This window comes from Myodes glareolus, chromosome 2 (genome assembly GCF_982192425.1).
Source record: "Myodes glareolus chromosome 2, mMyoGla1.1, whole genome shotgun sequence".
Lineage (NCBI taxonomy): Eukaryota > Metazoa > Chordata > Mammalia > Rodentia > Cricetidae > Myodes > Myodes glareolus.
In genome coordinates, this window is record NC_142027.1 from 130,036,225 (window position 1) to 130,057,831 (window position 21,607).

The 21,607-nt window shown below is 52.7% G+C and overlaps 1 protein-coding gene across 8 annotated transcripts in view; it reads left to right on the top strand.

Annotated features, from left to right (window-relative positions):
• Positions 1–17,770, top strand: part of Hps4 (HPS4 biogenesis of lysosomal organelles complex 3 subunit 2) — a 31,189-nt gene extending 13,419 nt beyond the window's left edge. For 4 of the 8 annotated variants that reach the window (XM_087903690.1, XM_087903691.1, XM_087903692.1 and 1 more), the window contains 10 exons: positions 4,160–4,267; positions 4,629–4,772; positions 5,643–5,737; positions 7,180–7,252; positions 8,172–8,208; positions 8,758–8,854; positions 9,214–10,021; positions 14,054–14,186; positions 14,611–14,719; positions 17,301–17,770. In XM_087903690.1, the coding sequence (XP_087759816.1) occupies positions 4,160–4,267; positions 4,629–4,772; positions 5,643–5,737; positions 7,180–7,252; positions 8,172–8,208; positions 8,758–8,854; positions 9,214–10,021; positions 14,054–14,186; positions 14,611–14,719; positions 17,301–17,472 (1,776 nt within the window). In that variant the 3' untranslated portion in view covers positions 17,473–17,770. Of the gene's footprint in view, positions 1–4,159; positions 4,268–4,628; positions 4,773–5,642; positions 5,738–7,179; positions 7,253–8,171; positions 8,209–8,757; positions 8,855–9,213; positions 10,022–13,437; positions 14,033–14,053; positions 14,187–14,610; positions 14,720–17,300 lie in introns of those variants that run through there. The other 4 variants (XM_087903693.1, XM_048450566.3, XM_085680859.2 and 1 more) reach the window with 4 other exon arrangements.
• The last annotated feature ends 3,837 nt before the right edge of the window (positions 17,771–21,607 follow it).

Genomic DNA, 21,607 nt, shown 5'->3' on the forward strand with positions numbered 1-21,607 from the left:
AGACCCACGTCACATGCCCAGTTCACCCCTGCACTGCAGTGTTGCTAATGGGCCAGGGAATCTGGCCTTGTCTGCGGATCAGATCAGCTCGTTGTGTTTATGGGAGGGAGCAGTGTGTCCTGGGCCCATCTGCCATCTGGGACACCTCAGCTCTGCTTTGTAGCCTGGGGCCTAAAACATTGTGTGTCTGACGGAATGCTGTGTCCCTAAGAACACTGATGGAAATATTCCTGGTCGCTCACACTTGGCCATGTGTGGCTTTCTCTCTGTCCTCCTGAACCTGAGCCACTGTTCAGAATGTCCCCAGCCACTGGGGACAGAATGGGAAGATGGCTCCACTCTAATGGCACACCTACATAGTATTCTGTGCTGCTCTCGGGAAGAGTGGGACTGGACATGCCGGCAGAAGGAAATATTCTTTCTTAGTTCTGCCCAAACCCCTTCTAAAGCTTCCTTGTGTTTTCATTGATCCACTGGGTTTTGCTTCCAGCGTTTCCATTTGGCTCTGTGCTGCCGATTCTTCTCACCCGTGCTGTTGACTGACCCACCTGCTGTCAGCATCCTCGGTGGGGTCGAGTGTCTGTGCTCTGCAGGAGCTGCGCTGCTCTTCTAGGGAGTCGCAGGCCTGGCTTTGTCACTGTGCGGAGCACTTAGAGTTTTAGGGGATCGTCCTCCTGAGTGGTTTGCTCTGAAGCCACAGAGAGAAGAAACAGACAGACAGCTTTTTGCACATGTCATAAATATGCTCAGAGCAAAGCACAGGCTTCCACAGGACCACAAAATTGACAGTGGTGCTGCTGTAGACTGTGCTGTAGTGTTAGCATGACCTCAGCATCTGTGGGAACAATACATGACTCTTCAAAACCTCAGATAAATGTAAGAAGGAAGAACCACATACAGTAGGTAAATGTTCCTGTGGGTGTGTACATGCTTGTGGAGGCCAGAGGTCTGTGCTGACTGTCTTCCTCAGTTGCTCTATACCATATGCTTTGATACAGGGCCTCACACTGATCTGAAACCCCCTGATTTGGGTAGGTTGGGTGATCAGCCAGGGTTTCCCGTCTCCACCTCCCCAGTGCTAGAATTTCTGGCCTGCACCATCATGGCTGTCTTCTTGAGTGCTGGGCATTAAACTCAGGTCCTGCTTGCACAACCAGCCACCCAGACATAGTGAAGGAAAACCACTAAGCAGAATGAAGGCGGAATACACTGTGTGCAGATGGGAGAGCAGAGAGAACAAAGGGGCACAAGGAAAGAAATGAAGAGCTGCTGAACAAGAGTGGGAAGTCCGTGAGTGAGGTGACGAAAGAGATGGCAGATAAAAGCACACCTTCAAAAACTTAAGTCCAGTAAAAGTTCTTGTAGGAATCCAATAAGAAAACTGGGGGGGGGGGCGATTGGTGGGGGATGTCCCACGCTCAAAAAGCCAAAAACAACCCTCAACAAAATCCCAAATGATTCTGGAGCCTCTTTCCTTTCTGGTCTCGCAGCATTTGGGATGCCTGTTGTGAGCCCTGAGGGGAAGGTACGAGCCAGACTTTCTTGTGGCTCACACAACTGCCCAGTCTTGGTAGGATAAGTGTTGACTGTTCCTGTATTTGTGCAGGAGTCGGCTCTGCTGACCCCACTCAGCTTTGTGTCCTTGGGCCAAGTAGATCCTTTCCCTTTCCCTGGGTCTCGCCCACCCTGAGGTGGCTGATGTTCTAGGAGGCGTGGGGGCACTTAGGGCACTAGGTGTGTACAGGTGGGTACAGCAGAGGAACCACTTTCCCACTCCAAGACCTTCTGAGTGTGACTCACCTGCTGAAGAGACACTTTGTGAGTGTCATATACACCCTTCAACTTCAGAGTTCTTGGGACCTTGCAACTTTGACAGACAGATTTCACCCACCCACTTGGCTTGGGCTCAGAGCTATCAGCCCCCAACATTACTTTCAGTTAGTAAGATCTATTCCTGGCCACTATGAGCAGGGCTGTGTCTCTTAGTGCACCTCCCAGCTGTGCCCACCTCCTACCCCTCCCCACCCCCGTCAGTGTTCCACCCTCCTGCTCTCTGCTGCCTAGCTGAGCCGTCCCTCTCCTCGCAGCTATACCAGCCATACTGAAGCTCCCAACCTATGGGTGTTCTGTGACCTCAGCCCAGTTAGCTCAGTTTTCAACAAGATAGCATTTAGCCATTGTGGGAAAGGCCACTCTCAGAACAGACCCTGACACTTGAGTGGAGAGCACACTTCTTTCACACCAGTGACTCGGGTAGCCTGAAGAACCCAGGTGCCCAGCTGCAGTCCCTCAGGGTATTTACAAGTGGCTTGGCGTCACTCGATCTCTCTTCCCATTGGTCGGTCTCAGCTGTGGTCTAGAATCTCTCTCCCCATTGGTCGGTCTCAGCTGTGGTCTAGGATCTCTCTCCTCATTGGTAGGTCTCAGTTGTGGTCTGGGTGATAAGAGTACCTTAAGGGACCATCAACTGGGACTGTAAGAGGGATTTCCAGCAGCAAGTGCTTACCGAGGCAGAAAGCAGGTACTTAAGATGAGGCTCTGTGGTTTTATTTCCTAGTGGACCCCGTCTTCCCACAGCCATGGACCTTCATGGCAGAGAGTGTGTGTTGTGTTCCTGGGGAGATGGAACAGTTATTGTCCTAGTCAGGGTTTCTATTGCTGTGATGAAGAAACACTATGACCAAAAGCAGTTTGTGAAGGAAAGAGTTTATTTTCCTTTATACTTCCATATCATTGTTCATCAGGACAGGCACACAAGCAGGTCAGGAACCTTGAGATAGGAGCTGATGCAGAGGCCTTGGAAGGGAGCTGCTCACTGATTTGTTCCCCATGGCTTGCTTAGCCTGCTTTCTTATAGAACCCAGGACCACCAACCCACAGTGGGCTGAACTCTCCCACATCAATCACTAATGCCTACAGCCCAGTGTTATGGAGGCATTTTCTCAGCTGGGTTCCCTCTCAGATGACTCTGGCCTGTGTCAAGTTGGCATCAAGTTAGCCAGCACAGTTGTCTACTTACCCTAGATAGGGAGGCCATGACAGACAAAAATATAGATACCACCAAAGCTCAATTTGGTGAGCCAATGAGTTTACTGGAGTTACTAACCGGGATATAGGTGTGTTGGGGGTACTAACAGGAGTAGAGACAATTCAAAGATGGCTGCATCACTAAAACCCAGTCCGCACAGGTGGCAGCTCACAAAGCTGGAATCCTGAAGCACTGCACAGCCTGTAGGCATCTCAGCAGGTCAAGAGTGTCCTTTCCTGGTACCTCGGTTGCTCTGAGCCTCTTGGGGAGAGAGAGGCCTAGTGAGTCTGCTCAGTTTCAGGGACTTCCTGAAGCTGTTTTGAGTTGTTTTCTTCCTTGACCTAAGGAGCTTCTCTGTGTGATGGAGAGTTTTAGTCCCCTGTAAATACCTTGAGTCTCATAGGGCTTCCCTACAGACAGAAGGTTCTAACCTCAGTGGGGAACTGCCACATTCTGACAGGTAGGGTTTCCCTGTACCACTGGCTTGTCTCCCTTGCTCCCTTGTGAGGGCTGTGGGCTTGTCCTGGAGGCAGGATTTTTGTCTGCTTTAGTTGTTGGAAGTGGCTTCTCTCTCTCTTCCGCCACCCATGATCTATACAGCTCAGGCTCTTTGTTGCTTTTCTGGGTTTCTAGGTAGTTTTTGTTTTTGTTTTTCCTGCCATTTTGTTGTTGTTGTTGTGAATTTCTGGAACTCTTCCCTATTCCTCACTTGGATCAAGCCCACTGATGAAATGACTCTTCCTTAGTGGCTGACACAGAGCAGTGGGCCTTTGTTTCCAAACTGAGACCTCACACATGCTAGGCAGATGCTCTGCTGATAGCCATGCTTCAGTCCCCCACAGAGTAACTCTCCAGAAGATGTAGCTTTTAGACAGGATCTCACTGTAGCCCAGGCTGACCTGGAACATGGGATCTCACTGTAGCCCAGGCTGACCTGGAACACAGGATCTCACTGTAGCCCAGGCTGACCATCCTCCCTCTGTCTCCCAGCTGCCAGAATTGCAAGCTGGAGTTATCCTGCCTGGCTAGGTGGTGACTTCACGGGCCTGTGGCAAGTGCCACAGAGCCTGGGTTCTGGTTGTGGCCTCAGAGAAAAGCCACAGGAACTGTCTTTGTGCTCTCCCTCTGCAGGCTCTGGGCTGTGGCGTGGAGCTCTCTGATGTCAGCTGCAGGCAGTTTCTGGATCAACTCATTGGATTCTTTCATTTCTACATGGGTCCTGTCTCTCTGGCGTACAAGGTACAAGTGCAGATTGCCAGGGACATTAGGCCCTTCAAAGTCAGCATTACTGGGACCAGGCTTTCTTTGGGGTTGTCTCTGTATTACATGAGCCCGTCTCTGTATTACATGAGCCCGTCTCAACATCTGTATTGCACGATGCCATGTGTGTCCCCATGTGTCTGCTCTCCTCTCCTCCTGGATTGGTACCCCTTTCTTCAGGATGTTTCCTGGCTCTGTGACAGGACTGGTTATTGGAGTGAGAGCTAGTACATGCGGTAGGGGTGGGGTGAGACAGGCCTGTCCATCCTGCTGTCTTCCTGGTGGGACACTCCCTGCAGAAAGTAGCAACCCTTACTAAGAGCCCGTGTCCCCATCTCAGGTGCTGATGCCTCTGTCTTTGTCTCAGAACCGTCCTCAGGAGGAGCTGAGTTTGCAGTGGGACACCGTCATCACACACATCCTCAGGAGCACCAGCGAGTCGCACAGGATCTTCAACGCCCTGTGGAATCTGGACCACACCAAGGTAAGGCTGCTGCCCTCCTGCTCACTGCCCACATGGGCATGGGCTGCTGGGACAGGCCTGTGAGGTGCTGAGAGGGGTCACCTGTATCCGAGCATGTAGCTAGGGAGTGAGAGGCCGTCTTTCCAACAGCGCAGGTGATGAACAGTTTCTATGCTGCTGCCAGGGGGTGGGAGGGGGTGGGGCGGAGGCTGCCTCTCAGATCCTACTGTCTCCTGATAGTTCAGGAGTCCTGCTTCCAGGACTGCCCTGAAGGCCAGTGAGGCCGCACCAAATAAACACTCCAGTGAGTGGAGCATCATCATTGCCTCTGAACTCTGAGACACATAAATGGCCTGACTTTAGTGTCTCCATCAAAGTGCCCGATTCACATTTGAACTCATTTGCATCTGAGAGAGACCAGAAGGTTCTCTCTGAACCATTCCGTTTCCCATTTGCACTCAGCTAATGCGCGCTGGCTGCTGTGTGGCTGGCCCAGGAGCCTGTGCATCTCAGATTTGCACCTTTCATGTCACTGCTGAAGGAAGAAGCTGGGACTCAGCATTCCAGAGCCCACTGTGCTGGGCATGGGGTGGGTGGGGTTTTCCACTGCTGTAGACAGTTGGTACTGAACACAGTCTGGGGCTGTGAGTGTGAGGTCACTGTCCTCTCTTACTTTGGTCCTGACCACCTGGCTCACGTCAGTGCTTGCAGCCTGGAGGCTACAGTGTCTGGGCAGTTCTGGACAGACTCATGTGATCTTTGTGGTTGAGTAGCTGATTCCTCACAAGAACTGTGAGCTGACTATGGATTGTGTCCCCTCAGCTGGTTTCTGAAGCCTGTTGTCCAACAGGCACTTGTAGGCATGCTCACGGACATGTCTTGTCTCCCCAGGTGGAGCCCCTGCTGCTGCTGAAGGCAGCCCTCATCTTACAGACCTGCCAGCGCTCACCCCATGTCCTAGCTGGCTCCATCCTCTACAAAGGACTGTGAGTTATGCCCACCTATGTCCCTGATGAGCTCCAACCCACTATCCCCACTAGTTCCAGATCAGCGGCTACAGTTGTTCAGCCAAGGCCAGGTCATTTAGATTGGCCGAGCATCCATTGCCATTGGGAACTGTTCAGGAAGGGAGCCCTGAGGTCCTCGGTTTGGGTGTTCTGGTGAAGTGTCAAGGATAGAGTGCAGTGCAGAGTCCCATGGTGGGCAGCAGCCAGCCCCGCAAATAGAGGCTGTGCCAAGTGCTACCCAACTGCTTCCAGCCTTCCACCAAACTCAGCAGCCATTTTCATACTGGGAGAGCCCAGGGCCTGGCAGCCTGTCCTTATGGAACATTTGTGCTCACTGCCCAGGCAGGCTGGGCCTTAGGCAGGGCTGAGAGGCATGCCTTAGCCAGTACTCTCCAGAGCGGGGGTTCGAACCCTGGCTTCTCTTCCTCTTTGTTCCACCATCTTGGACAAGTAGCCCCAACCTCCTCTCCTGGGAAGTGGAGACCTTTGCTGAAGAATGACAGGAGTGGCAGATGTGGAGGGTAAGCACAGAGCCCGTGACCATCACCCCTTTCCTCTCCCTGTTCTCAGGGTGACTCTGTAGTCACGCTGACACAGGTGGCAGCAAAGATAGTGTTTGTGGGCAGACAAGGTGGCTCAGTGAGTAAAAGGCTTGCTGCCCAGCCTGGTGCTTGGAGTACCATCCTGAGACCCACATGGTGAAAGGAGATAGCTGACTCCCCCGTTGCCTTTGACCTCCGTAGACGCAGAAGCACGATAAATGTTTTTAAAAAAATTAAAAATAGTGTGTTATCACTCATATTTTCTTTCTCACAGAATATCTATGTAACTATATATGTGATATATATATATATATATATATATATATATATATATATATACAGTGTGTGTGTGTGTGTTCATACACACACTTTATTTGAGACAGTACCTCACTATGTAGCCCTGGCCGTCCTGGAATTCTCCATGTAGACCAGGCTGGCTTTGAACTCCTAAAGATAGACTGCCACTGCCTCTGCCTCCCCAGTGCTGATATTAAAACTGTTTCCTACCACGCCCTGCCCTCTGTACCAATTGCACAGGGAGTAGAACCCTTCTGAAACCTGGGTACCTTTGTGCTCTAAGTGGTTGGCTCAGTGATTCTCTTCCAGTGCACACGGGGGGCTTACTTGTAGTTTTGATATGCCTGCCATCTTCTCGTGATGAGTAGCCATATGACCCCTCAGCCCTACCTGATTGGAGAGCTTACATTTTGACTGTCAGTGGGACCTGAAGAACAGAGAGCCCTTCACTGAGGATCTACCTGATGAAACCCCTGCCAGGCACATCCCCAAGATCCTCTACCTCCAGAGACACTGCCATCCGTGGAGCTGAGAGGCCCAGCACTTCTTTCATGGCGTTCTTATCCCTGTGTCTTACCCCAGGATCGTGAATTCCCAGCTCCCTCCTTCTCTTACCGCCAAGGTCCTGCTTCATCAGACTGTCCCCACAGGCCAGGTACAGTACACCCTGCAACCTGGTGGGGGACTGACCCAGAACATCTGCCCTCCAACTGTGGGGGGCTGGCCCCGCATGGCGGGCGGGTCTAGGGCACCTGCTTCACTGAATCTGTCACAACGCTTCATCTGCTGGTGTGGTCAAGGAGTAAAACAAGGGTAAAAGCAAGCATTTGCCCCATGTGGTGGGCTTGGGCACTGGTTCTTCTAAGCCAAGCAGTGCTGCGTCCATTCAGCTTCCAATAACATAGTGTTGATGACAGAGCACTGTAAGGAACATATTCTTAAATCAACAGGGAAACTGCTGGCCATGGTGCTGTGTGGAACTCCTAAAGATGGCTGAGGGTCAGTTGTTTGGCACGAGCTGCTGTAGACTTCCTCAGATTTTAGCCAGAGATTTTACAATGAGTGCAATCACATAAGCTGTTTTAAGTGGAAATACTGAATTTCATTTAATGTCTCAAAGTAGTAAAAGGCATGTACTTAAAGGGGAGATTCCCAAGTATTAACAGGAATGTGAGGGGGGGATATAAATTGTTTCTTTGTTTATTGTTGCTGGGGACTGGAGCCCAGGGCCTTGGGCTTTGTCACTGAGCTGTATTCGCAGCCTCTATCTATGGCTGCTATCTAGACTTCGGCTCTCCAAGGTGGGCTCAAGTGAGGGACCCTTGCTTTGGTATTTCATGGGGGACACTTAACACTTCAGAGCTGCTGCTTTGAGGCCAGCGTAGGTCTAGTTCTTGCCTCCTCCTGGCCTCTGAGAAGCAAGTGACCCTGCTCCATCTGCTGGGCTCTTGGCACAGGGTCACACCAGCTCCCTGGGTTTGGCTGAGTCCTGTGAGCAGATGGTGCTGTGAGTTCCTAATGGTTAAGAGGAGAGCATGGTGTCTGGGGCCAACCTGTGTATATGTTTGTTTCAGAGACTTCCTGGAGCAGGGGCAGCTGCACAGGAAGCAGGTACGTGGTGTGTGGACAGTAGTATGCTGCCTTCCTCCTGGGGTAAGCCACGGAGAGGGCAACCAGCCCCCGTGTGGATCTCCTCTGCTCATAGATCCAGCAGATGGATCTAGTACAGCTAGGACAGTTCCCTTTGGGACCCAGATTTTCAAGGTCATGATTTGGGCATGCCCTCCTTTGACTCCATTCTGTGACATTGCTTAGACAGTGTCTGGGGTGTGGTGATGGAGCGCGAGAGAGAACACTGGTGTCATCCCCAGGAGGCTCTGGCCTCATTCCAAAGCCTGAGTTTGCTGAGTCTTGGCCAGCTTAAAACCTTTCTCCTAACATCTGTCAGGTATCTCCCTCTCCACACTGCCACACTTCTCTTTCTTGCTACTCAGAGCATCCAGGCTGCAGCTCTGGGGCTTTGGGCTGAGGGAGCAACTCCAGTGCTCCTATAGTGACACTTGTGAGTGCCCAGGGCCCACCACATCCCGGGGGAGCCCACTACATCCCGGGGGAGCCCACCACATCCCGGGGGAGTCCCAACCATGTTTTTATTTGCAGGAGCAGCATTGCCCCCTAATGTGCAGATCACCCCTGTTTTTCTAAGTGAGGAGGAAGTTGCTAGCCTCCGTGTGTTCGCAGTGGAGCAGGAGACTAGGTAGGTGGGGTGTTCCTTTCACGTGTGTGTGCTCCCCACTGTGTCCTCGTTGTCTTGTAAAGCTGTTGATCAGAGGTGTCCTAGCCTCAGGGGACACAGCAGACTGTGGAGCCACTCTCAGGAGACCCTTCAACCGTGGGTGGCTCCCTGTGTGGCCTTGGCTACTCCGGTCAGTGATCCTGACCTCACTGAACAAGTCCTCACCAGTCACGGTCTTTCTCTACTTTTGTGGTTTTACCATGGTGGCGTCTCAGCTCTGTGACTGCGGATATCTGCTTGTCATCAATGCCTGTGCCTTTCAGGGGATTGGGAGCCTTTTCCCCATACTCTGCTGATGTGATATCTCTTTCGTTTGCCAGACTCCAGGAAAGTCCATCTCAGTACCCTCCTAGGGATCGAAGCACCCCTACCCAGACAGAAGATGCCACCTGGACATCGGCCACCATCCTGGACCCTACGCCCCATGATGGAGCATGGCTGAATGGAAGGGGGGCAGATGGACCCTTCCCTGGACATGCACAGGAGCATGCGGTGGCTGCAGGACTGTGCACCACTGCCTGTGGCCAGGGTTCTGGCATCAGCAGCAGGCTGCAGCAGGAGCTGGGTTTTTCCCAAGAGGAACTGGACTTGTCTGAAATCCACATCTCTGAGGCTCAGGAAGCTTTCCCACCCGTGCCTGTCGTAGGTGATCAGGAAGCTGTCCTCACCAGCCGCCAGGCCCCCACACTGCCTGAAAACACAGCAATATGCAGCTGTCTGAACCCTTCCCCTCTTGAGAGGCTCTCCGAGAGCAGAGGGCAGGATCGGCTTGCGGACCTTCCCATCACCAATGGCCAAACCCACGTTCCTGGCACAGACCCTCTCCCCGGAAGAAGCAGCAGCCCTGTGGTACTTCCTCCCCAGGATCCTGTGAGTGTGGAGCCCAGTGTGGAGCAATGTGGGGACGGAAGCCTCCAGAGCAGGTCAGCCCTAGCATGCACTTTGCCCTCAGCTGACTCTCAGGACCCTGGCACCTCTGCAGACAGAAGTGACTTCAAGTCCTCCCCAGCTGGGCTCCATGCAGGGCTCTCGCCTATGAACCTCTACACTCACAGTGTGAATGGACTGGTGCTATCCCTGCTGGCTGAGGAGCCTCTTCTCAGAGACACTGCAGCCATCGAGGAAGTGGTGAGTGTTCCCAGGCTCCTCTGTACCCTCATCTTCTTGGAATGTGGACCACCCAGCCCCCTGGCAAGAACCCCCCAGCCTTTGTAGTGAGGCAAAGGATAGTGTTCACTTGTGTGAGATTTTGTGGGGTGTGTAAGAGTGAGCCACACATGCGTCATAGCGCCGGCAGAGGACTGGACTCTCCTTTTTCTGCTTCCCGCAGTCTGGGAACATGGGTGTAGAGGAGGGAGGAGCGAGCAGGAGTGTCTTGCACACAGCTCTTCCCTTCAGTAGCCTGCAGTGGTGTTCAGCTTCCCACTCTGAGGTAGTAAGGTCATGCGGCCAGAGACTGCAGGCAAGGCTGAGGGCTGCCCTGCTGCTGGCTCAGCTCCTAGCTAAGGCGGCATGGGCACTGTTGCCAGCATCTGTCTTCTGCAGCACATCACAGCCTGTGGTGGGGATTGGGGGGGGGGAGGCGGAACCCCACATTTCCTTCCTAGACCCAGCCTCACATGATGACTTGGTGCTCCTTCCTAGAGTACATTTGAAATCCAAACTGGCGGTGGATGGAGCTTTTTGAGTAGCCATCCCTTCCTGGAGCAGTGAACCGAGCTCTAGAGTCTGGGCCCACACTGGCAATAGAGTTGCTATGGTAACAGCCTTGCTGTGGTTGGCAGGAAGAACAGTTGCTGGAGGGCAAATGGTGTTCTGGGGCTCAACTTGTTTTTCTTCTTAAATCCACATTATTCTGAGGCAATCTCATTGGCATGCATGTCTTGTGGCCCTCCACCAAGGAGCCGGTCACCTTGGAGCGCAGGACAGGCTGCTGGGCAGCTTCTCTCTAAGCCACCTGACTTTTCTGTCTCCTTCCACAGACCCTGCCCACAGCCCAGAGTTGAGACATTTTACATGAGTCCTCATTTAGCATAGCTGTGGTACCTGTGTCCACCTCTGCTTTAGGACAGCAAAGGGTCCTGTCTGTGGCTTCATTTATTCAAGCTCTGTGCCTTGGCTTCCCCCAGTTCTTACTGTGCTGAGCCTCAGGACTGTTCACTTGTAAGTCCTGGTGTTTAGATGCAGCAGAATAGATAGATAGAATGCCACTCTGAAGAGACCCAGCACAGGCTGCCTTGGGGAAGGGCGGACTACATAATTATATGTTAAGCTGGCTTTACTGTATTAGCCAAGCTGAGGATGGTTCTGGGAGGGCAGACACTGCAACTCCTGTCCTGAGGGAAGAGCCTTGTGGGGTGGGAAGTGGAGGCTTCATGCAGTTCTGTTGATTCCCACTGTCTCTTCCCCACTTCCCTGTCCCAGGCTGCTCTGCTCTTGCCGGTAGGTTGGCAGAGGAGAGAAGAGTGCCCAGCCTTCTGCAGCCTCTACTGTGTGGAAGCATTTGTCAAGGCCAACCACAGGGTTATGACCACAGCCTTCAGCTTTCCTATAAAGTAGGGCTCGTGCTATTAGGCCCAGGAAATGGGATGCAGGGTATGGAAGGCAAACGCTAGTGGTGTTGTCTAGACTAGGGAGTTGCTAACTTTGAACAGTGTGCTGATTTAAGAAGATGAACTTCTTAAATAAACCATATTTATTTAAACCAGATCCCAAGTCTGGTTTATGGGAGAGGTTTGTTACTGTCTTAAATAGAACAGACTTGAGTAGAAAATGTTCGCCTGATCTCTCTGTAGCTGTCCTGCTGTTTTCTGGAAGGCAGACATAGTCTCTGCAGTGTGGTCCCACAGGCTAGAGGTGCACAGCCCTCTGAAAAGGCTCTGTCCACACAGATCTCCTCAGGAGGCAGGGCTATGGGGCATCAGGTTCCTGAGCCTGGGAACTGTCCTGTCAAAGGGAAGTGCAGGAGGCCCCCAGCAGGGGGCAGCTTAGTGTCCCTGAGCCTAGTTTTCAGCTTTGCCTAGGATATTTCCTTGGGCCTTCAGTTCCAGGGAGCCTGTGAATTACTGCCTCATTAGGCCATGCACAGGGGCATCAGGGTTGGGGTGGGTAGGAGGCAAGACCTGCTTGAAGTCAGGGTGGGAGCGCTTGGTGAGATCCAGTGGAAAAGCTCCCAACCTCAGCCATGTGGGCTACACACACACTGCTTCCCCAGCCCACAGATCCACCATCTGCTGTCGGCTCTAGTGCAGACCAAAGTCAGAGCCCTCTGTCTCCTCGGGCCATTCTGAAATCAGCAAGCTTTTTGTTCATGGATTCAGAAGGCAGACGTTTTCAACTTTGCAAACTTCCCAGCCTTGTGTGGTTCTAAACCAGGCAGTGTATGAATGGTGTGGTGTGGCCTTCTGTGGCCACCTCATGGACTTCTCACAAGTACAGACAAGTGCTGTGACAGAAAGCAGGTCGCCTGGATTTAACTAGGCCCCTGCGTCTATGACAACACTTAGTCATTAGAGAAGTCTCCTCCATACTATACCACACATCTTGTGATGGTTTGTGGTTAAGCAACTCTGTCTTGACTACAAGCTAGGCAGAAAAATTTGGAAATAGAGCCTAATGCATTTAGAGAGAATAGGATTTAGTTGGCCTACTCTCTGGTCCAGTTTTCCCTGTCTCTTGTTAGCAACTTGAGGGGTGGCTATTACCAGGTCCCTAAGATCCAGAAGGTGTAGTGCAGTTACATGACGAGCTCCTTTGGGTGCCCCAGTGCTCCCCTTCTCCAGTCCAGGGTGAGCTCCCCTGGGTGCCCCAGTGTCATCCCACTCTATCACCCCCAAGGCACACACAACTTTCAAGCATAGGCTCGTTTGTGTCTGCTAACCCCGTATTGTAAGTGTCCTGACTGTCAGAGCAAGGTGACTCTGCACGCACCTGCTTTCCACAGCTGTACACTCAGGGGAAGCCAGTGGTTCAAGTGCCTGGCATTGGCTGTGTTTATCCATTGGGGCTCCTGATTCCTACAGCCTCTCAGAGCCGCTGAGCACAGGGCACTAGACAGCAGTCCTTGTTCCTTGTAGACAGTGCATATTCTTCACATGGGAGTGATTAACCCACGAGGACTTCATCCAGGCCAGGTTGGGAAACACTGGGAACATAGAAGGCCACCAGTAGTGTTAAAACAGACAGTGTCAGAGCTGCAGAGATGGCCCAGGGGTTTGGAGCACTTGCTGTTCCTGCAGAGAACCAGAGTTCACATCCTATCAGGCAGCTCACAACTACCCAGAACTCCAGCCCGGGGCATCTGATGCCCTCTTCTGGACTCTGCACACATAAGGCAGATAAATTAAAAATAAGTAAATATTTAAATAAAGCAAAATAGATAGTCCCCTGGGGGCTTCTGGGAAGCCACAGCTAGGCAGCCACCACTGGGTGGTGATATCATGGGTAATTTTTCTTTCTTTTTTTCCTTTTGTTTCTTCTTCCTTTTTCTTTTCTTCCTTTCTTCCACGCATGATGGCCTCCAAATTGTGGCCCTCCTATGTCAGCCTCCTGGGTGCTGAGGCTCTGGGTTATTGCTGCCATGCCTCCTGACTCTTCTTAAATTAGAGCCTGCTCATTTTATCCTCACACAGTATGACCCTTAATTTACAAATATTAGACCATGGGGCTAGAGAGGAGACTTAGCAGTTAAGAGCACTTACTTCTTGTTCAGGGAACCTGAGTTCAGTACTAGCACCCACACTGGACAGCTCACAATTGCCTATACATCTGTCACACACAGAGGTGTGACACCCTCCTCTGAGTTCCATGTGCATGCACATAACACGGCATACACAGATAGATACACACAAGAAGGAAAGTATATGCATATATGAACATAAGGGGCTGTGGATGATGTATACCTGTAGTCCAAGGACCAAGGAAGCAGAGGCAGGAGGCTTTCCACAAGTTTGAGGCTAGCCTGGTCTCCATAGTGAGTTCTAGGCCGGTCGGGGCTGCATAGGGAAGCTCTGCCTCAAACAAGAGGAGCATGTGAGTGGAACTTGATGTTCCCCCAGAGACAGTGACTATTTTTGCTAGGTCTAGTGACCACTGAGGCATTGTCTAGGTGCTTCTTAACTGAGTCTGCCAGCCTGTGACCCACTCCTGGCCCCTCTGCAGTACTACAGCAGCCTGGCATCCCTGAATGGGCTGGAAGTCCACCTGAAGGAGACACTACCCCGAGACGAGGCTAGCCTCACAAGCAGCACATACAACTTCATGCATTATGACCGAATCCAGAGCGTGCTCACAGGTGAGCTACAGGTACAGGGAGCCCAGCTCCACATGGGCGGAGGGAGAACCCAGCCCCAGTCATGGCAGTGCTGCAGCCAACAACCCGCTGGCCACAGCTGGAGCACAGCCACTGAGCTCACTGGCAAACACTCATTTGCTCCTTTTCTTGTTTGCTGTTTCCCCAGTGGGAACTTGTGAGTGTCAACATCTGTGGTAAGGTGGGCCCCAGGAGCTAGTGTGGCTGGCAGTCGGGCTGACAGTGGGGCTGGTGGTGGGGCTGGCAGTGGGGCTGGCAGGGCTCTCCCCCAGAGAGAGCGACTGGGCTGTTTGTCCCCAGGCCTGTCACCCACACTCAGGCTTTAGCCTCACTGCTCCCATGTCCAGGTCTTGGCCCAAGGAGTCGGGGAGGGCTGCCATTCACCACCTCTGTCTCCTTCTGCCAGCCAACCTGCCTCTAGTGGCTGCTCCCCAGGACCGCCGCTTTCTGCAGGCCGTCAACCTCATGCACTCTGACTTTGCCCAGCTGCCTGCGCTGTACGAGATGACCGTCAGGTGAGCTTCTCAGTCCCTCACAGCAGTGCCACCGTCCTCATCACAGGCTGAATATGGTTAGTCCCTCCGGAGGCCATCCTCCCGATGCCTTCCCTGCTCTAAATATGCAGGTCACAACAGTGGCAAAGCCCTAAGTCCTCACCGTCAGAGAGCACAGGGCTGCACTATTCCTGAGGGAGGGCCAGATAACACTATAGGCTTCTAAATACAAACAAAATGGTCGGTGAAAACAAAGTCACTGCAGAAACCTAGAATCAGACATTTCTCCGATGCCCAGCAACACCAGAGCCAGCCTGTGTCTCCGTTTGTGGGGGAGTCCAGTCCACTGCTGCTTTAGTTTTTATTCTCCGTGACTGATAACAGACAACACAGGTTCCATTTCCTTCCCCTTGTCATACTACCTCATCTTCCAGGTGACTGTCCCTGAAACTGGGTGTTTAAACAGCTGTGTTCTTTCTCTCCATGTTTTCTGAAGCTAGTTTTGGAGAGTTGGGCATGTTAGAGGGCTAGAGGAAGAGCTTCCCCACCTCTCTGTCAGCCTGCCGACTGTCGGAACGGCTGTGCAGACACACTTTTCCTTCCTCTCAAAGTAAGAAATGTGAGCTTGTGTGGGAACGGTGCTGTCCCAGGTCACAGTCTCATGAAGCTGACGGCCAGGGTTTGACTGCAGGCCTCCATCACTCTGAGGTGCATGCTCTTTCCCCATAGGTCTCACTAGCTGGGCCAAGACCGCGCGGGTCAGGACTCAGTGGGAGCACACGGAGCCTTTGGGATGGAATTCCCATGTCCCGTCACTTGACCACACTGATGCCAGCTGTCTGTCCTGGTGTCATCTGCTGCTGATAGCACAGTGTGTCCTCCTCAGCTGGCAGCTGAAGTCTGACTTACATCTGCAGCCACCACTCTGGGACCTGGGTGTGCTGGGTGTGTGGTTGTTGAGTGGGAGGAGGCAGCAAATGAACGCTGACATCTGCTCCCCTGCTGGTGGCCACTGTGCTTCACCTTCCTAGAGCTGACAGGGTTCAGTGTAGGTAGAGCCCAAGGCATGCTGGGTGGGTTCTCACCTCAGTGATGGCACAGTTCCTTGGCATATGCTAAGGAGTGCACACAGACTCTGCAGGACTCTGTAATAAAGCCAGGGGCTCCCTGCTTGCCAGTAGGAGAGCTGGCATTGCCACACAAGAGTGACTGAAGGTTTTCTCACCAAGCCATACTCCCTTCAACTTTGAGAGGAGCCTGTCAGAGAAATGCCTCACAAGAGCAAGACCTGGAGCTTCCTCCTCATCCAGCAGGAGACAGCTGAGGGAGGGAGCCTTAGCAGCCCCTGACCTTGCATGCTAGAATCAGGGAAACTGAGGCTTGTTAGACTAAGGCTTCCAGACAAGAAGAATGTGGGTGCTAAGGAGATCGGGTGGGTCTGTTAAGAGGTAAGAGTCTCTCCCTGGTCCTGTACCCGGGAGAAAAGACTCCCCTGATAGTTTAAGCTTAAGCTTACTTAGCAAAGTAGAGAAATTGGGGCACTGGCCTGAAAGCGGGGAGCACCATAAGTGGGTACCAGTTTTGGGTCTTTTAACGTGTGTGTGTGTGTGTGTGTGTGTGTGTGTGTGTGTGTGTGTATGTACCTGTGTGTGATGTGTGCATATGTTCACACATGCACTACAGTGTGCATGTGGATAGAGGTCAGAGGACAACCTGTGAAGTTCCAGGATGGAACTGAGGCTGTCAAGCATCCCTCTGGCCCTGCATGGTGGATTTTTAAGGAGTCCTTATGAATATTTATGAGATTGGTGGCATATTCATGGGGTAAAGTAACCCTTTTTCTTCTCAAATTACCCTGTTAGGGTATTTATTCCCTGGTCTTGGGGAAAGAGCATGGGGGGGGGGATTAAATCAGCAATGCAAATGGTGCTGATGTGGAGGGTGCAGACCTTGGGTGGTGTGCCTGTGCGGTGTTGGAGAGTGTCCGCTGTCTCCTGTCTGAGGGGCAAATGGTGCTGATGTGGAGGGTGCTGATGTGGAGGGTGCAGACCTTGGGTGGTGTGCCTGTGCGGTGTTGGAGAGTGTCCATTGTCTCCTGTCTGAGGGGTGTGGCTTCAAGGATGTGGAGCAGATGAACAGCATGCTGTCAGGAGCCCAGCAACCAAGATGCAACAGCGGTTTCCTTGGTTACCTCACACCCACCTTCTCAAATACCCATTACAGATCCTCCTTGGTGCCATTCTTTGTCCCTCTGTTAGCCTATGAGTCCAGGTTTCCTGCTTTCTGTCACCTTACAGGCATCAGAGTAGAGCAGGTCAGGCTCCTTGCTGCTAGGTGGGATAGTCCCTCCTGCCGTGGTGAGTCAGGGACGTGAGCAGGACTCACTCTGCTGCCATTCTGCTGGCAGCAATTTCAGTGGCCATTTGTTTGGTAACTCCAGACCCTGGCTACAGCTACTTCAGGCCCACCATCCCAGCCACCGAGAGCTGAAAAGACAGGACAGTTGTTACCCGGGCCTGCAGCAGGCATTGGGGTGCTGAAGCAGCCAGCCAGGGCCCCACACTGTCACCCCTGAGCTGTTGTCCTCTTTCCTCCCCGATAGGAACGCCTCCACAGCTGTGTTCGCCTGCTGCAACCCAGCCCAGGAAACCTACTTCCAGCAGCTGGCACCCACTGCTCGCAGCTCCGGCTTCCCGAACCCTCAGGATTGTGCCTTCAGCCTTGCAGACAAAGCCAAGCGGAAACTGCTGAAGCATGGGATAAACCTGCTGTGAGCTGTGCACAGCCGTGTGTCACCTGGGCTGTGTGGCAGCCCCTCCAGTGTCCCCAGTGCTAAGGGTTGAGAAGGACCTTGTTCTTCAGTGGCTGCTGCGTGAGGATGAGAGGGCTCAGGTTCTGTCATGTGTAAGTGACCTGAACAGGTGCAGAGCAGGCTGCAGGCTCAAGAATGCAGCTATGGAATCTCACCTGACAGTTTACTCAAAGTACCCATGGTACTTTGCAACCTTGCGATGCTGAGTTTCAAGTTTATGAAAGATCCCCAAGGGCTCAAAAATAAAATGACCAAACTGAGTTCTGTGTAATTGGCTAGCATTTCCACGACAGAATAAAAGTCAGTGCACATGCTTTACATGGGTGTGTGCACATGCAGTTTCCTCCATGCTCCGTTCCACACTGAGGATTCTGTGTTGCTTTTGTTAGAGCACAGAGCATCTGCTTAGAACCCATACACACTGACCGATAGTGATTGACAGCGCCACCCTCACAGGCCTGCTGCGGAGGGAGTTTCTAAACTATGATGAGTCTGCATGGTGACAGCGCATGATTTCCTTTCCCATCTATCCTTGGGGTCACGGGAACAGAACCCATGGATCTGGAGGGCTGGCTGTATGTTTTCCCTGTGAACTGTGCACACCAGTGTGCCTGTCTACAGGGTCATAAGCCATGTGACCTGCAGTCTCTTCCTTTCCATAAGGCCTCTCCAGCTACTGTCTGACCAGAGACTGATGTCCCTGCCAGGAGAGTCCTGCTGTCAGCAGCCAGACACAGGCATATTGATCTCTTCCCCTGAACAGTTCTAGAAAGAAACTTGGGAAGTTTGTTGCCAGCTCTCAAGAAACCTCTGATGACTTTACAGTGTGTTTTACAGCTGAGGGGGTGCTCGCATAGTACACTCTCCCTTCTGCCAACTGATGCTCAAGACCTTCTAAGTCCTGGCCCTAACCTCTGAGAAGACAGCCCGTAGTGTGTCAGAACTTGGGACTCAGGAGCTTGGAGGCATCCCATCTTCCCTCTTGTGGCTCCGCTAACTGCCTGAGTTTGAGGACTCTTCCAGAAAGCTATTTCAAGGGATGTCACTGACCTCTCTCAGTCCTTGTGTGACATGGAACTGTGCAGCTCATAACCTGTCCCGTGCACCTCATTAGGGCTGCTTTGAGCCCAGGAATGCTTTGCACTCAGAACACAGCCGTTGTAGAACCAGTGCCGTGGGCTGCCGTGGGCCTCCTGATTAAACTTACCCCGGAGTAAAGTCGTGACCAAAGGTGACCTGAGCACCATTGCATGGGAAGTCTCGGATGTAGAGTCTTTAAAAGTGCCCCCAGGAGTTTTTCTATAAATCAGGAACATATTCTGTCTTGAGCATGGACGTATCAAGTGGTTAGTTTTATGTGTGTATGGTACATGTGTATGGAGGAGAACAGAGGAGGACATGGGGTATCCTGTCATTGCCCACCTCACAACTCCCCTGCCCCTCCTTGCAGGGGTAGGGTGCAGGCATGTGCGTGGTCACACTCAGCTCTTTATGTGGGCGCTAGGGATCTGGACTCAGGCCCACATGCTCATGCAGTAAGCCTGCTCTGGTAATCCACACTGTATTCCCAGCTCTGAGCTGAGGCAGGAAGGCCCCAAGCTCAGGGCTGCCTGCACTGCTGCCAGCCGTGGTTCCTACTGAGTCCATACCTGAAAATGAGAAAGGACTGAGGATTTTGCTCAGGTAAGATGCTTCCTAGCATAAGGTTCTAGTCTCAACCACTAGTAACACACACACACCTCTCTTGGCCTATTATTTTGGGGGTGTGGGCCACATGTTGTGAGGACATACTATAGCCTGGCCAGCAGCTTGTGAACCTTGTTGGGAGTGGATCTGCCAGTCCCCATCAGGCTCCAGATGGCCCCTGCCAACACCTACAGGTGAAGCTGAGCTGTATGCAGTCATAGGCTCTTCCCAGGAGTACACTAGAGTCACATTTCCCACACAGATAGTTTCCACACACAGTGCCCCAGATACCCAACTGCCTCCTGCCCCAGCCTCACCAATCCATTTTGTGCCACCTCTTTAGAGGATGCAAAAAGTCCTCGGCTCTGCTTGTTCTTTGTGCAGTGAAGGGTTGGGATCTCAGATAAGAGGCATTCTCTGATCCTAGGATACCTCACTGGGGTGTGGATAGGCAGTGGCAGGGGGCTAAGGTCCCTCTCCATTCCTGATTACAGCCCACTTGATCCTGGTGCCTGAAACAGGGAGCTGCTTGCCATTGGCAGGTGTCTGTGTGTGTGTGTGTATGTGTAAACTTCCACTCTTGCCAAAAAGAATCTTGGGAGTTACTTCCCTTAGATCTGTAGAACCCTTGTGCATCGCTTCCCAGGGCTAACTCAAGAATCTGAGTCCTGAAACACTGCAGGCACTCCTTGCCTCGTCATTTCTCTCCTTCTACCAAGCCAGTTGAGGCTGTTGAACTTACACCAAGCCGTCTGGCGGGCCTCTGTGACATCTGTCTGCTAACATGGAGGGTCCACTGAGACCTGTCTGAGCCCAGAGAGGTGTGCACTGCTGCAGCCTCTACAGTGACCCTCCAGCCTCCTGATCCAGTGTTCTAGGCCTCTCAGGACAGTTTGTGTATAGCCCCAAGCCCACGCCTTCCAAATTACCCTCTAAACATGGTGTGTACCCCTAGCAGAGGCTATAGCAGACTCCCATTGTACTGGATGGGCACCAGGCCCTCCACAGCAGCATCGGGGACAGTGTCTGCCAGAGGGATCTGTCTGCAGCTTCATAGTTGACACCCAGATTGTCACTATGGGCCTGGACAAAAGACTTCACATGACAGAGACCACAGGAGGAAAGAGGGCATTGAGCCTTCCTGGAGTCACTCCCTGCCCACTATGAACTGTGGGGCCCATGTTCCCAGGAGAGATCGTTCCCGCTGGGGAAATGGACTCCTTGGGAAACACTGGGGCACATCCAAATCGCAGCACTTCCAAGTGACAGGCGTGCAGGTGAAGTCCAGGTGCTGTGTTGGAGTTGCCCACTCTGGTGATCACTGCTGTATTTAGCCCCTGGGTGGCCCCTTCCAGGTGGCTCAGTCACTCTCCTCACCCCATCAGTTGCCAGCCTGCCTAACAGTCTCCACCTCTGAGGCATGCTCCTGGCCCGTATGCATCCCATCCCTGACTCTGTTACATGCAGTAACAGTCCTGTGTAGCCTCGTGGTGTCCAGGCAGGCCCTGAGTGCCATCCTTGGTGCTTCTGAAACAAGCTGAGGGAGAAGCCAGTGGCTGCTGGGTGCCAGGAAGTAGTGAGGGGACCTGCTTGAGAGCTGTGAAGGGGCCTGGATGGATTCCTGCCCTCCAGAGCTGCAAAGGGGAATTCAGGACATTTAAGCCAGTAAGTTTACAGTCATTCGGTATAGCCACTGCAGGGATCCGCTACATCCTTATGTCTGCAAACTGAACTCTGAGTGTTTAACTCTGAGTGTGTAACTCTGGGCTAGGTGGCTTGTGGGGGAGGCAGGCCTGGTGAGGTTGCTGAGGTGCCAGCTCCTCCCAGGAGCCTCTGAGCATGAGAGCAGGCCTGTCCTTGGCTGGAAGGTCACCACTCCCAAGTAGGTAGGAAGCAGGGAGAGTGGTGGTAGTGGTGGAGGCTTCTAGAAAGCTGTGGCTGTCCCTGGGGAAGGCTTGCAGCCTGTGGCCCAGAGAGGGTGGACAGTAAGTGGATGGGACCTGGCAGTAGACATGGCAGGTGCCCACCACCTCGAGATGGAAATAGCAGTGCAGGGGAAGTGAGCACTGGGTTCTCAGTCTGCATCCACCTTCCGCCCGGTACACACACCTGCTCCCAGCCCTCAGCTGCTGGCTTATGAGAGGAGGCACCAGCCTCCAGGCCTCTCTGTGAGGGAAAACTGCCTTGTGTTCTTTCTGGGTGTCTTTGAACCCCAGCAGGAGCCCAGAGCCTGCTTCAGAATTGCTGAGTGGCAGTCCCTCTCTGCCCTACCTTCCTACAGCCTGGCCCAGCGTGCCACAGTAATGGCTCAGGGCTCTGTGGAGGCTGCGGGCGGCCTCCTACCCCAGCTGCCAAACTAATGCCAGGTTCAGCATCTGGGCTCCCATTACAGCACCCATTACCAAAGACAG